Genomic DNA, 15999 nt, shown 5'->3' with positions numbered 1-15999 from the left:
CCAAGTGTGCCATACATTCGTGTATGTCAGCAGTAAGGTTTTCAGCTAAACCAGTGCACGTGTGTTTGTGCAAATGTTTCTTGAACACTAAATCAGCATATTATAATGAATAAGGATTAAGTTACATTTTAAAATTTTATGCAAAATTTTATGCACATTTTTAATTTTTCAAACATTAGGCATCATACACTTGCCGACTTTTAAAAAAGTTAGAGTAAAACTGGGCATCATGCAGTAAAAGACTGAGGATCACACACTACCAGACTTCCGGGTCCATCTGAACACAAACTTACTTAGAAACATGCGCCTAGTTGGTAGGAGACACATGACAAGATATGTTCTAAATTTGGCTTAAAATATCAAACATACTTCATACATCCAACAGGATGGAATCGGAATCTGTAGTGTGTACCCATCACATGTTTTATGTGAAATCTGTTAAAGGGATCCTATCATGCTTTTTCAGTTTTTCAACTTTAGTTTATGTGTAATGTTGCAGTTTGAGCATAGGCAAGGCAAGGCTGTTATTCTTTTAAATAATCCCTGCTCACGGAATATGCAAAAGAAGGGGACAAGACCTGGCTAAGCTGTCCTAGAGAAGACGAACAGTGTTGCTGCTATGTCTTCACTCAGATTGTGCTACCTCCCATTAAAAAAGTAGGTTGCACAATTCGATAGCGAAAAGTCACAAAATGCATATGAATCATAAATCTTTAATGCCTACATTGCCTAATCAGCGCTCAAACGCACACATAAAGCTTGCCACAGCTCTCTGGCAGAATTAATGATTGTGAATGCATCGGGGAAAAACAGCAAGGAGACTGCTTTAACATTTTAATAATTAATTGATAAAGTAGTGTTTTCTGTATTTTCGGTAAAGTCGACGATGCTGACTCGTCATCTCTGCAGTAGTGCACACAACTGTAGGAATGTTTCATATGGATTACATAACCTGAGAATACTCCATTTGAATTGGTTCAATTAAAAGTAGACACTTCATTTCTGTAACACAAGTTTACATGGAGTTTCAGTTCTTTCTTTTTTTGGTGCGCTCAAGTTCACAGAGAGACTGCAGAAATCGCACCTCTTGCTTTCATTATTTTACAAAAGCACAGCGTTTTATTTTGAGTGCACACAAATAAAAGTAGACTCTTCACAGATTCAAAAGATGTATTACTCTAATCTGTATGAGTAAAAATTTAGTATTTTAAGTGCAAGTGATCGCACCGGCGCCTCCATGTTAGTTATCATGCAGTAAGCGTGCTACTATTCAGCTTTTATATTCTACACAAACACTTGAATAGCCCACATTTTTCTAGGTTAACGTAAAAGCGAGCAGCCATGTAAAAGTTTCTAATACTTACATGTTTGAGATGATACGCCATATATGAGGTTGATGAATGATAGGCTAGAGTTTGGATGTAGTGTTTACTGTAGCTTTTGTAAGCTCTCGCTTTTATAAGATTGTTCACTGCCCCTTTGGAAAATTAACCATGGATTTGTGATTAGTGTCCAGTGATTACTGTTTGCATTAGTTTTCTGACAAATTTCATGATTAAATGGTGTATAACACTGTATCTAAAATGTAAAAGAAAAAAACTCTGAGAATCTTAATGAACAAGAGGATTGTGCGGAACGGATTTCAAGCACAGATTTCACAGGACGTTTCAAAGTGGAGCAGATGAAACTTGCAGTTATGGTAAAGGAAGTTGCATTTCTGGAACACTCTCTTGGTTGTTCGCCAATCACAACACACTAGGCCAGCTAACCAATCAGTGCACATTTCGTATTTCAGAAGGAGGGCCTTTATCGAAGCAGGAACTAAATGCCACGTTTGAGCCAGACTTGGAAGAGAGGTGCTGTAATAATGTAAAAGATGTGAAAAATAATGCAATTTTTGAACAATCAAGCACAAAAACCTATTCTAGTATGCCATAAAAACAAAATCAAGACTTCGTAAAAGGGCATATTAGGACCCTTTTAACCACGACTTCCCAAAATCTGCAGACTGTCTCTGACTTTCGGCAACTATCACCAGCATCCAGACTGTAAAAATGTAAGCAAGAGTTGTATATTCCAGCCTTAAGAAGACAACTAGAAACATTTTTACCAAATACATTTCTAGATACACATTAAGAAAAGTCATGTGACCTAAATAATTCAGTCAGATAATTCCTCCTGGAGCTATCGGACATGCCATCTCAGACATAAGTTGATTGTTAACAAAAATGAACTCTGTCATAACATTTTATTTATTATCAGAACTTTATTATTATCTAATTAAGAGTCGCAGTGGTTAAAATTTTGTGATACAATGGAATTGAAACATATTGGATGGAAACCTTGCTTTATTTGCAAATAGTGTTTTCTGTATTCCTATTTGCAAAACGTATGTATGTGATGTGATATGATGTGAATACAGGTTTGCTGTGCTAACCCTAATCAGCTAATCCTAATGACCTCTCTGCACTATAAGGGCGACTACAATTTAGTATAAGTAAAAACAGGGAGGAAAGGCGATGGGAGTCAGAAGAAAGAACCAAAAAATGAAAACATTTGGGGGGAGAAACTGAAGCTGGGAAAGTCATCAGCCCCCGGAATCCAATTAAGGCAGGAGTTATGGAAAAATGGAGACGTGTTTTAGACTGAAATAATAAAAAAAAGAAAAAGCTCCTTTTCCAAAATGAGTTTATCTCATCTGTCCGCAGGTTCACTTCTGGAAGAGGAGCACCGGGGCCAGAAGCCTCAAGGCCTGTAGCTGTGCACAGCTTTCGATTACCACGCTTTTCCCCACACTGACCCCAGCTCAGGTGGATACACTTTACTATAATCGGCTGAAGTCACTGGGATCTTAATTTGGAGGGGTCGTTTGGCAGTGACTCTAATTTTGTGTATATGGTAGACGAGATTTGAATTAGCCATGGACATTGAGAGCAAATGGACGTCTCTTCATCTGATTTGTAGCCAGTACATAAAGTAGATGATTATAGTCTCAATGTCCTTTACTCAGTGTTTGGCTATCCATCTGTGGGGGTCAGGAATGGCCAGACTTTGTAGTGGTTCAGTGAATAGGATTTGTGTGTCTGTTGGTGATGTTTGCGTGTGGGTGTTTCGTATCTCTGATGGAAGGAACAGGTGATTGATGAGACTAACAGGAGGACTGTGTCCTCCAACTAGCCTCTTGGATTTGTAGTTCAGATACTTACTAAACCTGCTAGTGATGACTACACCGGCTTGACCTGGCAGCCCACTCAGTTTTTCTGTGAGTTAAACTGTATAAGTGTCTCGCTGATGCATCAAGCAGCATTCCCATCCTTGTGTGTGTGTGTGTGTGTGTGTGTGTGTGTGTGTGTATAATATATAATATCTTGAAGCACAGAAAGCAACTTGTACATTTGTCAATCGATTATATTTATCAGGCTTCATAACAATTAAACTTTTACTTGCATTAATGAATTTACCAGATACATTTATCCAATGTGACTTGTATATATTTTGATATATAATTATGGCTCCAAGACATCCTAACTATCCTTTCTCTAAATTTGGAATTTGGGATAGGACAGAGGAAAAACAAAAATCACTCCTTGATACAAGTCTCTTCTCCTCCGGCCAACAGGAACGAAGAGTCGGTATTCAGCGCAAGCCTGTAACACTTGGGCAGAACACGACTTTCCACTTATGCAGCACAATGGAATCCACTCCTACAGTGTGTTTCCCCTAGACAGCCATTCTTAACGAGTTCAACATGATTCAAAGCAGTGCCCAATACATATTTCAAATAGCTCTACTAAATACTTGTTTTTCTTTAATCGTTGCCTGCGAGGGTTATCCATCTTCTCCCCTGGATCCAGGCAGCCAGTTTGTGCTTATCTTTGGAAATGCTGAAAAATAACTGGGGTTGGTGAAGCATTTGTTGGAGAATACAGAAAGAAACCTGTTTCCAATACAAGAGATGGAATATAGTTAGTGTGCACATGAGATGAGATCAGACGATTCTGGTACGTGCGATTTGTGCCGGAAACTTCTCGATGTTTGATGCTGGGGGTCTCTTAGACACCACCCCAGGGGCCTGTACACTACCGCTAAACCCTTCCACAGATGACCGTAAAAGAGGGTGGGAGTGAGTGAATGGATCATTCACATGCTCGACAGGGAGCTCTCCGTTAACCTTGTTTGGGGTGGAAGGTGTAGGCTGAGGTATTTCACAAGAGAAAACTTTATTTGAGTTCATTTCCTCCTTTCTGGAAGCCTTGAAACTACTCGAACTGAAATGCAGCTAACTCTGTTTAACCATATTCTTCATTCTCTCATTCTGTAAGAAGCGCCATACTTTTGAAAATTTACTACATGATTAAATATGAATTACAAGCACAGGACAAGGATTATCCATTCCAAATAATGGATAAAAGAATTAGTCGCAGATTGTAAACCAAAAGATTATGGAAAAATAGGAGAGCTCTTTCTGTGAAATCATTTTCAGCTTGACTGATTACTCTACAGGGTAATGGTTTACTTATACTTATGGTTCCCCTCTTTGACCCTTTTTTTGGTTACCTTTTATCTTTTTGATAAATGTGAATGTGCATCATTCCGTATCCATACAGGGAGTTAATGTGTTTGAAGGTTATTACCTCTTGTCATCCTTAATGTTTTTGAATCCCTCAGGGCTTTCACCTCACATATATATATACTAAATTTCTTCCACGGCTGTAAGATATTATTGCTGTGGAAAATGGGCATTCGGGAGCCACAGCAGCTCTCAGGCGATTGTGTGTGTGGCGGCAGCGCGTGTCTTTCTGTGTTTACACTGAATTTGGGCCTTTTCATTGTTTTTCCTTCCATGTCTCAGTAGAAGAACAGGTTTGATTTGTGAACTGCTAGTTGGTGATGGTAGGTTGCGTAGCTCTGAGGTCCAATTAACTCGTCACGCCACAGTGCACGCCATTAGGAGGTGCATGTTTGGGCCTCTGCGGCGGGCACGTGTCGGTCTTCTAGCCTGTACTGTCAAATTCAGAGGGGAAATGGGAGGAATTTTATGACTGTCCTTGGCTAGTTGGCTTTCTCTTTTTATATTTATCTTTGTCCCCAAACCAGAAGGCTCTTGGCTGAGCATTTCTTTTAAACTCAAGCTGCCTTCCGTCACCCCACGTGTAGATTTGTCTTGCAAAGCCACGTCCTTTGGGGAAAAAAGAGAATTAAGTTTTCCTGACAGGAAGCAGGCCCAAAATGTAGAAACATTCTGCTAAGACTGGAATGTATTAATTTCCATGCTTTTTTTCTAATTCCACCTCAATCAGTTACAGGGATTGGGGTTCAAGAAGGGGGTATAGTTGCTTGCTATCTGAGCTTTGATTTATTTATCCTTATTGAGATGGAAGGCAATATTTCGGCTATTTGGATGGAGCCGTCTATCCTGCTTTAAGTGGTTTTGAAGGGTCCCGATTACGAAGCCTCTTCAGACAGAGAACCGCAATTTGCATTGACTTGCCACAGCTGAGCAGCCGTAATGAAAGCTGTGCACCTGCTCTGTGCTCGGGAAAATAAAGCTTCCCAATGCCAGAGCCAATTGACTGTTGAATCTGAAAAATATAAAAATTCAACAGAACAAGCCACTCAGTGTTTCAGCTTACTAAAGGTCACTGTCATCCTTTCAAAGGGATTGTTTCTTTCAAATTGGCAACTAGTACTTTTTTTCTCCATCAAATGTTGTTGATATTTGTCAGATAATCATACTTTATGCCTACCTTCTTATAATAATGTAATTCTTGATGGTTTTTTTCTCTAGATAGGGCTGAATTTTAGCGTGATGGCTACACGTCAAGTGGCACGAGCAGCAGAGACCACAGGTTAGCCTGAGTGGAAGAATGCTCTGTCCTAAATGCTTGTAACCAAATCCCCGCTGTGGAACCACACAAACACTTGTGTTGTGGTACAGTGAGCGCTTGACTTACGGTGTGTTTCATTTGTATCCCAGCATAGGTCCCCACCAGCCCTTATTAGGTGACTGTGTGGAAAAGAACAAGCTGTAAAGAATGCAGGATCCCTCCACGGCCGCACATCTGCACTCCGTGGTCTCTCGGTACTGTGGAAAGTATTAAAGGGGGACTGGATCAGGGGTTTTTTTTTTTCATTCCCCTTCTTCTCAGTCCATAATTTTCTTACTGCCGTAATCTTACTTGGGCATCTTGCATCATATCCCTGCGTTCATTAATCACAGCTTGAAAAAAAAAAACACAGTGGAGGCAGGAGGGGAAAATGCCTTGTGCAGAGATGGGGTATTAGGTGTCTCTGGTTTGGGGCTGTGCTAGACTAACTAGCATCTGTCATGAATATAAAACCGTGCTGCTTAAATGAGGGGTACGTTTTGAGTTTTGATATAGTCTGGGGTCATTAAAGACAGACTGGTGCTGTCCAGAGTAATCAGACAGGAAGTTTTGTGGTGACGTTCCTAACAACCTTTTAGGGCATGAAAAACCACACTTAGCTATGACCATGTCCTGAAATAGCCCACCTCCTGCCATGTCCCCTTGAAATACGTAGCCTCAGATATTTTGGTCTGGTCGTTTTGTTACCTGGATGTGGATGAAAGAACCACAAGTCGGTTCGTATGATGATGGCGCACAGGAAAATCTGTTATGATCGGGCCCAGACGGAATCTGTGGACGTTTTTTTTTTTTTTTTAATTTTCCGTGCTTATTTTTAGGGGAAAATCTGTGGAATGAGCTTAGATATGGTAAAATGTGGTAAATGGAACAAAGAGTACCGAACACTTAATAGTGGATTTCGGTGGATGTAACCATTATGTCAAAATATTTCATGAATAAATGCGTAAAGAGTCGGGGATATGTAAAACATTTTCAATAATAATCATAAAAATATATATATATATATATATATATATATATATATTTCATTCAGCAAGGACGTATTAAATTGCTGAAAATTCAGCTTTGTCATCACAAGAATACATTTAATTTAGTTACATTTGTATATTAAAAATAGAAAACAGTTTTTTTTTTTTTTTTTCCACAATATTACTGTTTGCTGTATTTTTGAAATGCAGCATGGGTGAGCATAAGACACATCTTTAAAAAACATTTTAAAAAAACCTTACCATCCCCAAACTTTTGAACAATAGTGTAAATCAAAAAGCATAATAGTAATAGTAACAAATATATATATATTGTTTCCAAATTTTTGACCGGTACTATATATACTTTCATTCAGCAAGGATGTATTAAATTGCTGAAAATTCAGCTTTGTCATTACAGGAATAAATTTAATTTAGTTACATTTGTATATTAAAAATAGAAAAGATTTTTGTTTTGTTTTTTTTGTTTTTTTCACAATATTACTGTTTGCTGTATTTTGATCAAAGAAATGCAGCATGGGTGAGCATAAGACACATCTTTAAAAAACATTTTAAAAAAACCTTACCATCCCCAAACTTTTGAACAATAGTGTAAATAAAAGCACAATAGTAATATAACAGGATACACAAAAAAACAATCAAATAAAAGCTTTTCTAAAATAAATTTTAAGGTTTGTGTCCCAATTCTGAGAACATTTTGTGGAGTTCCATTGGCAAAGATTTTGTGTGGGCCTACATATAAAAGGCATATTAAGCTCTGACACACAACCTCAAACCAAAAAAGGTGCACGAGGCAGGGTGAAAGGCTTGTGGATGTCTCAGGAAAGAATGAGTATGTGTAAGAGTTTAAGATTCAGCAAGACTTCTGTGACTACACCATAGCCTCAAAATGCACTCAAGAATGTCAGACAAGCTTGTTGTTCTTTTGCCTTATTTGTTTCTCCCGTTCTTCTTCCTCTCCAGCGGGTCTGCGAAGGAGTTTTCGTCTCAGCAGAAGAGATAAGAAGACAAATAAATCCATGTATGAATATAAGAGAAGTAACCAGTATGACACAGCTGATGTGCCCACTTATGAAGAGGTGACGACCTACCGCAGAAAACACGGAGACAGACACAGACTCGTCGTGTTAGTTGGTAAGTATGACAAATTTGGTGTCTTTTTTTGCCTTTATTCAAAAGTTTTCAGAAATGGCAAAATATAAAAAAGAAATTTCAAAAAAGTTGTCTCTGCTGCATATATAAAGGCATATATTTAGTTTGGTTAGCTCAGCATGTGCGCTTGGTATTTTTCTTATTATTTTTCTGCTGTTGAGACCACTGCACAAATCAACACGCAATTTTAAGCCTCCACACAAACAGAGCTTTCCCCAAAACAGCACTCGACTGAAACCCATAATTCCTGTTCTGCTGTGGGACTCTCACTCAAACCCGGCCCTCTGAAAGACCCCTGGAGCTGACGGGACCAGCTGAGGATTAATTCATCTATGTGGCACTTCATTCGCAGCGCTGGTGTTCTAACGGAACATTTTATTCCTCCCTAATATTATTCACCAAAGAATTGTTAACACTTGTTTTCAAGGGAACGGCAAGAGTGAAACTCCAGTGAGACGTCATCTTTACAAAGTGAAAAAAAAAAACTTGAAATATTACATTTTCGAATGTCAGATTTGGTGTTTGTTTGCCAGTTATTCTGGACAGAGGATATAATGGCCAGAACAATGAATTAAGTGTTTCATAAAAGTGTGAATAAAAAGATTTGTATGACAGATAGCTTGAGGGTTTCAGGTTCCCTTTTTTTTTATGTTGAAATGCTGCATTAACCTCTTCTCATCGACCTCCTCCACTCTAACTTCAGTTCATAATTTATTTTTCCCAGTGTAAGGGGTTTGTTGTTGTGAAAATTTCCTCATATACTGACAAGTAATGTTGACCAGGTGTATAAAATATTTCACTTGCATCTGTGAGAGGTAGCACAGGGTCATGGTTCACCGCAATAGACCAGCCCGTGTGTTTGTGAACGCAACATGGCATATGGATTCTATCACAGTTTTGTTGGTGCATGTAATTAATGGAGTGTGTGTTCACATGCCTGTGTGAGCGAGTGTATAAGGTGGTCTGTTTAATTAATCAAGCTTTTTCTACTGTCAGGATTCCCCTCTGGTAATGTGCACCTCATGCGGTCAAACTAACGCAAATATTTCCAGTTTTGTCTCGTAAGGTAGAGGACAGCATCATGGATGTACTGTATCAGACGTGACAAAACCAAGGATGCAGAAAAAGGCTCTTCTGTGTTTTCTCTCTGAGCTGTTATTCTGTCCCTTGAGGTCATGCTTTAACTTTTCCTGGCCTCCACTTCTTCGTTTTTTTCCCCTCTGTCTGTCTTTATTTCATCTTCTTTGCCAGTTGTTTTATTGCATTTAATAATGCAGCCATCAATGATGCTATTTCAATGTCTTTTCCCCTATACATCTCTCTTTATACTCTGTTCCTGTAGTTGTTGTAGTCTTTGCAGCTTTAATGAAAGTGATTCATTTGAAAGCACTTTAAACTTTTACACTCCCATTAGTTGTTTACCCCTGGCCGCGGACAACAGGGTCAGGCAAATTCACCCCTGAACAAAATAGTCTTATTCCCCTTTGCATTCTCTAACACGACTGACCCACGTTTTGTGGTTCGGTTTCAAACGACTTTCCAGACGTATCAAGATCTTATCTGTTTGGATACATATTAATCCACCAGCCAAAGTCAACACATTTAACAAATGCGCAGCTTCGCGAACCCGCCGTAGTGTTTTAACTGAAACCTGATTATTTAACATAGCAAATGATCTGTTTTTTTCTACATGTTTGAGTTAAGATTGAAGAGATTTTAGTTGATATAGTGGTAGTTCAGACCCAGACAGAATAACGGTGGAACGGAAGAATGACCATTGAGGAAAACGATGATCTAAAGGAGCTGTCGGTTCAAACGTTCGGATCAGATTCACAGTTTCATTTTATGTCAGAATTTTCATGCTCTTTCCAAACATCTCTGTCTGGGCTTTTATAATTGAACATTACAATTTGAGCTGCAATGTGTTGTTTCTTCCTAGAACTATCAAGTATAATTTTTACACATCTGAGCAGTTGGCAGGGTCCTGTACAAGTAGCGTAGTGCCCAATCTCTCCAAAGTCTTAAAATCTCGCCAAAAAAGCTTTGATTGTGAACTTATCACACGCACATAAGTGTGTAGAAAGGTTATTTATCGGACACACTCGGCGGAATGTTTTGATGCTGATAATATGAGGACATGATGACTGTGTTTTAGGAGCGTCGAGAGAAGGTTGGATGGCGGCCCCCCCATGTTTAGCCAGTCTAGCAGCTCCTCAGGGTTAACTGCATCTGCTCTGCGCTTGGCCTGGAAGTTATTAAGCCTTTCATATTAGCCTTCTCCCCTAATGAGCGCCCTAATGACTACTGACACTTTTACGACCACTGCAACCTGCCCCCGTGAGTGCGCGCATACACTTGGATTGAAAAACAATTACTCAAATGTGTTATTTTATTGGGGCTGTTGAAGAATAAAGTGCTAGTTTTTGTTTGGGTCATTAAAGCATATGACAATGAACAGAATTACCAAGAAAAAAAATACACTGGCAAGTCAGTTAACCTTTCTGACACACCAACATTGCCACATCTCAGTTGAAGGCTGTGGGGAGCTGGATGGCAGCTTAGTGCTTGAACTTCAAGTGCTGTTCGTGGCTTTTGGGACACAAGCAGCCATACATCACAGATGGGGCGAGCCGCTGCAGAGATGAGTGATCGAAGGCTTTAAACTCATTTAGTGCACATGATGATTGAATAGAATTTTGAAAAGGGATCTATGTGAGCCTGGAAGCAAGGCAGACAGGGCCTGGTGGGGTCTGGCGGTTAACATCCCAAAAAACAGGCTAAGTTTGTAGGTCCTTTTAAGGGAAATGAGCGTTTGTGGATGAAATATGACTCGTTGGAAACATGTATTACAGTGTGTTTTTTTCCACCTATACAGTATATATATGCACATAAATATACACTTTTTACATATGGCCTTCAAACAGGAGCTTTGCATTACTCAGTGACCCTAAAACACTTGAAACAATTTTCTGTTTCCTCACTGTAATAAATCTGAATCTTACTCTTCTCCTCTATCACAGTGAAATAAGGATAACACATTCTGCACAGTCATAGGCTTCTCATGGAGTCGTGTGTGTGTGTGTCAAAGGATTGTATGATTCATCAAATGAAAATGTGTATTCTCCCTGCGAGTAAGGAAAAACATCTGTTTTGTGTTGTCTAACATATAGATTTTGATTTGTGCATGTCTCATAGCAATCATTACAGTCTAATAGAAAAACCACGCTTGACTCTCCGCATTATACAGTGTGAATCTTGGCCTGCCTTTAACTGGGCCTTGACATGCAGAATTGCATGAGGGGATCGAATCTCTGTTCCTGTGTGTTTTTGCTACATATGTGGCTCAGACTCTGTGACTACAGATAGAACAACTCATGACTTTTTGTGAAAATGAAATGCGAGTATGAGAAATAGATGACTCAAATCGTTCACTATATCATGTTCCTTCCTTGGACTGGGTAATACAGTGAAAAAATTTAATATCAATGTTTTATATTAGTGCATGAGGTAAAATCAATCAATCAATAAAAAAACAACAATAAAATCTTCAAAATAACAGTGCAAAAATTTTACATTTAAAAAGCAGTACATATTTTCCCAACATGTTTTCCCAAAATTTGATTCATTTTGACCTACATATATACGCTATTGTTTAAAATGTGGGGTCTGTAAGATTTTGTTTTTGAAAGGCGTCTATAATGCTCACCATGGCTGCATTTATTTGATCAAAAATACAGCAAACAATAATATTGTGAAATATTATTGCAATTTAAAATAATTTCTTTTTAATATTTTAAAATGTAATTTATTCCTTTAATGGCAAAGCTGAAACAAATCATTTCAATCAAAGCATTTACTCCAGTTTTGGATGAATATGAAAATAAAAGAACAGCATGTATTTGAGAAATTAAAGTGACCCCAAAATTTATTTATTTTTTTGACAGGAAAAAAAAAAAAACATTAAGTTGTTAAAAATGCATGTTAAATAAATGTTTGGCAAGATATTAATGGACACTTTCTTCTTGTCTCTGCGTCTCTCTGTTTGTTTCTCTAGGTCCTACTGGTGTTGGTTTGAATGAGCTCAAAAGGAAGTTGTTGATATCTGATCCACAACATTTTAGTGTCACCATACCACGTAAGTCTCTTTCCTAGTGTGTGTGAGTGACACAGAATTATTTTTTTGTAGTACCCATTTATCCACTCTTTCTTTGGGTAGAGTATTGTAGATTATCTTTGCGATGATGACTCGGTCACCTTATCAGTCTGTCATTGATAACAGCTCTACTTGACACACTTCCATGACTCCCTCTCCTCTTCCTTCACTTCAGAATCCAGAAACACACGATCCAGGGAAATACACTAGAGCAGATATTTTCGGGACAAATAAATACGGCTGGGATTTATGTATTTAAACAGGCTGACAGTGACGCTGTGGAGAAATTGCATATTTAGAGGAAAGCGAGAGACATAGCTTGAGAGTTTGAGGGAGTTGGAGGCACTGGCTAGAAAATCATTGAATGTTGATATAACAGTGGGATGTTTGGTACATTCAAGCTTGGCTTTAATAGATATGTCTGATTCAAGCTCTGACACTTTGAAATGCCACTGGTATTAAAATCCCATCCAAAGCTTTTTGCCTTAATGCTGCCTAATTGCTCACAAATGTGACCCCTGCATTAGTCTGTATTATGTAGCCCAGCTCCCCTCAGACCTTACGGAGGATTTAGATTAAAGGGATGCATTCTTGGAAAGTGACTGTTTTAAAAGTGCTTTTTGGTCGTCTCTCCCATTTTTATTTGAATCCTGCCAGCTCCAACTCTCATTGTTAATATGGACTGATTAAACATTAAATATCTTTCAATTAAATTTCTCTGAAGAAGCCGAATATGAGTGATTGCTTCACATTTCCAACAATCGGGTCTTTTAAAACACAAACCAGCCGTGGCAGCAGCACTAGCGAGATTGTAGAATACGATTAGTTGGGAGCACTTGAACATTTTGTCTCCTCTCCAGCCTTTACTGCTATTTTCCATGATCTTAGAATGAAATTCAAATTCTTTTGCCACACCAAAAACATTTCCTATGCCACAGAGCTTATGCCAGATGAAATATATTCTATTTCTTTCAGCAGTACAAGGGAGTGACTTTTTTTTCTTTGTTTTGGGAGCACCGGCAGTTGGAGGTATAATAACATGTTATCTTATGTCTGCGGTGGGCTGTCATCATGGGAGGGGGATGTCTCTTCATCAAATATGTGATGGGTTGAGGGTAACTAATAATTTACTCCGATCCCACCCAACCCATACATTCCCCCTCGGTTTCTCTCTCTCTCTCTCTCTGTCTTTATCTATATGATCCTTCAGAAGTCATTCTAATATGCTGATTTGGTGCTCAAACATTTCTTATCACAGGTGAAAACAGCTGTGCTGCTTAATATTTTTTTTTGTTTTGGACTCTTTAATGAATACAAAGTTCAAAAGAACAGTATTTAATTGAAACGGAAATCTTTTGTAGTATTATAAATGTCTTTACTGTCACTTTTGATCAATTTGATGCATTTTTGCTTAATAAAAGTATACATTTACCTACCCCAAACTTGTGAAAAGTAGTGTATGCATAAAATGAATACAGGAAAATGACCCATTCATGACATGTAGATAGAGACCATTCAAGAGGGGCCTTGAAAAAGCAGAAGGAAAAAAGCAGGGGAAGAAAAAACCTGGAACAAGGCAAGTTGGAATGGTGATAAAGTTTAATAGTTTGTTTTGGAGCTGCTGGCGGCTTACAGACGATTTGTCGGAGGTGTGTTCTACAGCGACCTTTGACCTCCCCGACACTCGTTAAACACACCGCTGTGTGTCTCCGCACGGCAAACTTTGACCCTGGCTGTACCCGCCGGAGCCGTGCTGGCTGGACTGGCACGCGCCATGTGATTTAAAGACGGGAGTTTATAAGCAGCTGAAAGCAGGAGCGGGGCTTAATGAGGGACAGAGTAAACTCAGTGCTGGTACTGTACCATGTGCTCCTGGGGCTTTACAAGCAGCGTTACACTCACACTGGCCTTTAGAAGCCTCGTGGTGAGTTGAGCCAAGACAGATGAGGTGGGTGTGGCATCAGACCAAGGAGAGGTGCTTTATTTTAAATAAAATTAAGTGGGAAATAAAGTGCCCATGGGGAACTCCCTTTAATCAAGGAAGTGTCTGTAATGAACGTTTCTTCACATGTTCTTCTTGAAGCACCTTCATCCACTAACTTATTTCACCACAGTGATCTAAGAAACAGGGTTTTTTTCCATTTAAATGACAGTATCTAATGCCATTTAGGGCTAGGTAAAATTTTTGTTTTTCCAATCAATTAGAATCTTCATTTGGATGATCCCAAATCAATTGTTAAAATCCTGTCATTGAGCTTTTACTTTATGCCTATTTTTAGTGGCTGTGTGAAAATGTATCTTTAAAGCGCTTCCTGTTGTCCCAGTGTCATGGATTCTGTTGATCTTACTCAACTGTATAGTTTGGGCCCTCTTGTCAATTTTTAAAAATGAATATGTTCATAACCAAGTTAGAAAGTTGTCCTCATTGTCATTGTGAGCTGCTTGTAGAACATCCTGTACAATGTGACCAGTGTAATTTGATTCAATAACAATTGCCTCTTCTGGAAATTCATGAATTCATGAAGTTTACTGTTCTGAATCAAAAGCTTGTGAATCAGAATTGATTTGCTCAGATTTCCAGCCCTAATGCCATTACATATATGTTAAAAGCGAGAGTTGAAAATGCTAAAATTGTACTAGATCTCTTGTTCTCCAATCGTGGGTGTGCTACAAGCTTATTTTTTATAAAGTCTGGAATACTTTTTGCAAATTTACAGTCTGAAAGAGTTGATGCTAGTTGTCAAAAGTCAGACTCTGTCTGCATATTTGAGTTGACAGAATTGATTTTACAGAAAAAAGTGTAGGATGGCCACAGACTTTTTTTTAAGCTTTGGACTATGAATCTATGAATTGAACAGACTATGAATTGTTTCCATTGAACAACAAGGCATGTTTTAAAGTCGTTTTAGATTTTAAAAAGTCAAGTGTGAAACTACACAAAACCAACCGAGATCCCAAAATCACTGCACCCATTTAAGAATTCTAAGATTTAAAATTATTATTATTTTTTTTAAGATGAGTGTTATTTCCCAATGTCATTTTCTCTTCACGATGCCTTATCTTTTACAGACACCTCTCGATCAAAGAAACATTTGGAAAGTGATGGAGTGGAGTATCATTTTATCTCCAAACACCTTTTTGAGGCAGACATTCAGAACAGCAAGTGAGTCAACCTTCAACACAATCTTTTTTTCTTTCCTTTTTTTTTTTTTGTCTTGCTTAGATCGAAACACACTACTGTGTTACTATTTGGAATTAGCATATGAATGTTTCTGCTGTGATTTGAATTGGGGATGTGAAAGTTTACTGTGGAGATCAAATAGTCAGTATTAATCATTGAAGTTTAGTGGACCGCTTCCTTTATTCTCAGGATTGTAATTATGTCAACCCTAACCCTGACACAAACACTCAGCAGTGGGAGAGATATAAATCTGAGAGACGGAGACTCCGTGGCCAGTTAGTATTCAACACATCGTCCAGAGTCCTGACTGAACTTCTGAACTTAAATCAGCACCCCAGTCAAAACACTGCACAACAATTTTCACTGATGTCGTCTGTCTCAGACGCTATGGCAAACATTCACCAGTTCTGCCTTTCGGCTGCCCACTGTTCTTTTCATTTTTCCACTCCATTTCCTTCAAGCAAATTGTGTATGTGAGTGTGTGCTACTTGTGTAACAGCATGATGTGGGCTCAGATCCCTTCTCTGTAAGTGAGAGTGAGAGGGTGTTGACAGGTGGTCTGTTTCTGTGTGTGTGCGCGGGAGAGGGGGGATCAGACTCCTTTTACCCAGTGGTTCGTAAGCTCAGGTTTGTATGGAT

General features: G+C 38.7%; 1 protein-coding gene across 6 annotated transcripts in view; it reads left to right on the top strand.

The window, feature by feature from the left end:
* Positions 1-15999, top strand: part of mpp7a (MAGUK p55 scaffold protein 7a) — a 141656-nt gene that overhangs the window by 111392 nt on the left and 14265 nt on the right. For all 6 annotated transcript variants that reach the window (XM_048171693.1, XM_048171689.1, XM_048171692.1 and 3 more), the window contains 3 exons: positions 7838-8008; positions 12081-12161; positions 15249-15342. In XM_048171693.1, the coding sequence (XP_048027650.1) occupies positions 7838-8008; positions 12081-12161; positions 15249-15342 (346 nt within the window). The remainder of the gene's footprint in view (positions 1-7837; positions 8009-12080; positions 12162-15248; positions 15343-15999) is intronic.

This window comes from Megalobrama amblycephala, linkage group LG20 (genome assembly GCF_018812025.1).
Source record: "Megalobrama amblycephala isolate DHTTF-2021 linkage group LG20, ASM1881202v1, whole genome shotgun sequence".
NCBI lineage: Eukaryota > Metazoa > Chordata > Actinopteri > Cypriniformes > Xenocyprididae > Megalobrama > Megalobrama amblycephala.
The sequence above is the reverse complement of the archived record's forward strand: the minus strand, read 5'-3'. Positions and strand labels throughout refer to the sequence as shown.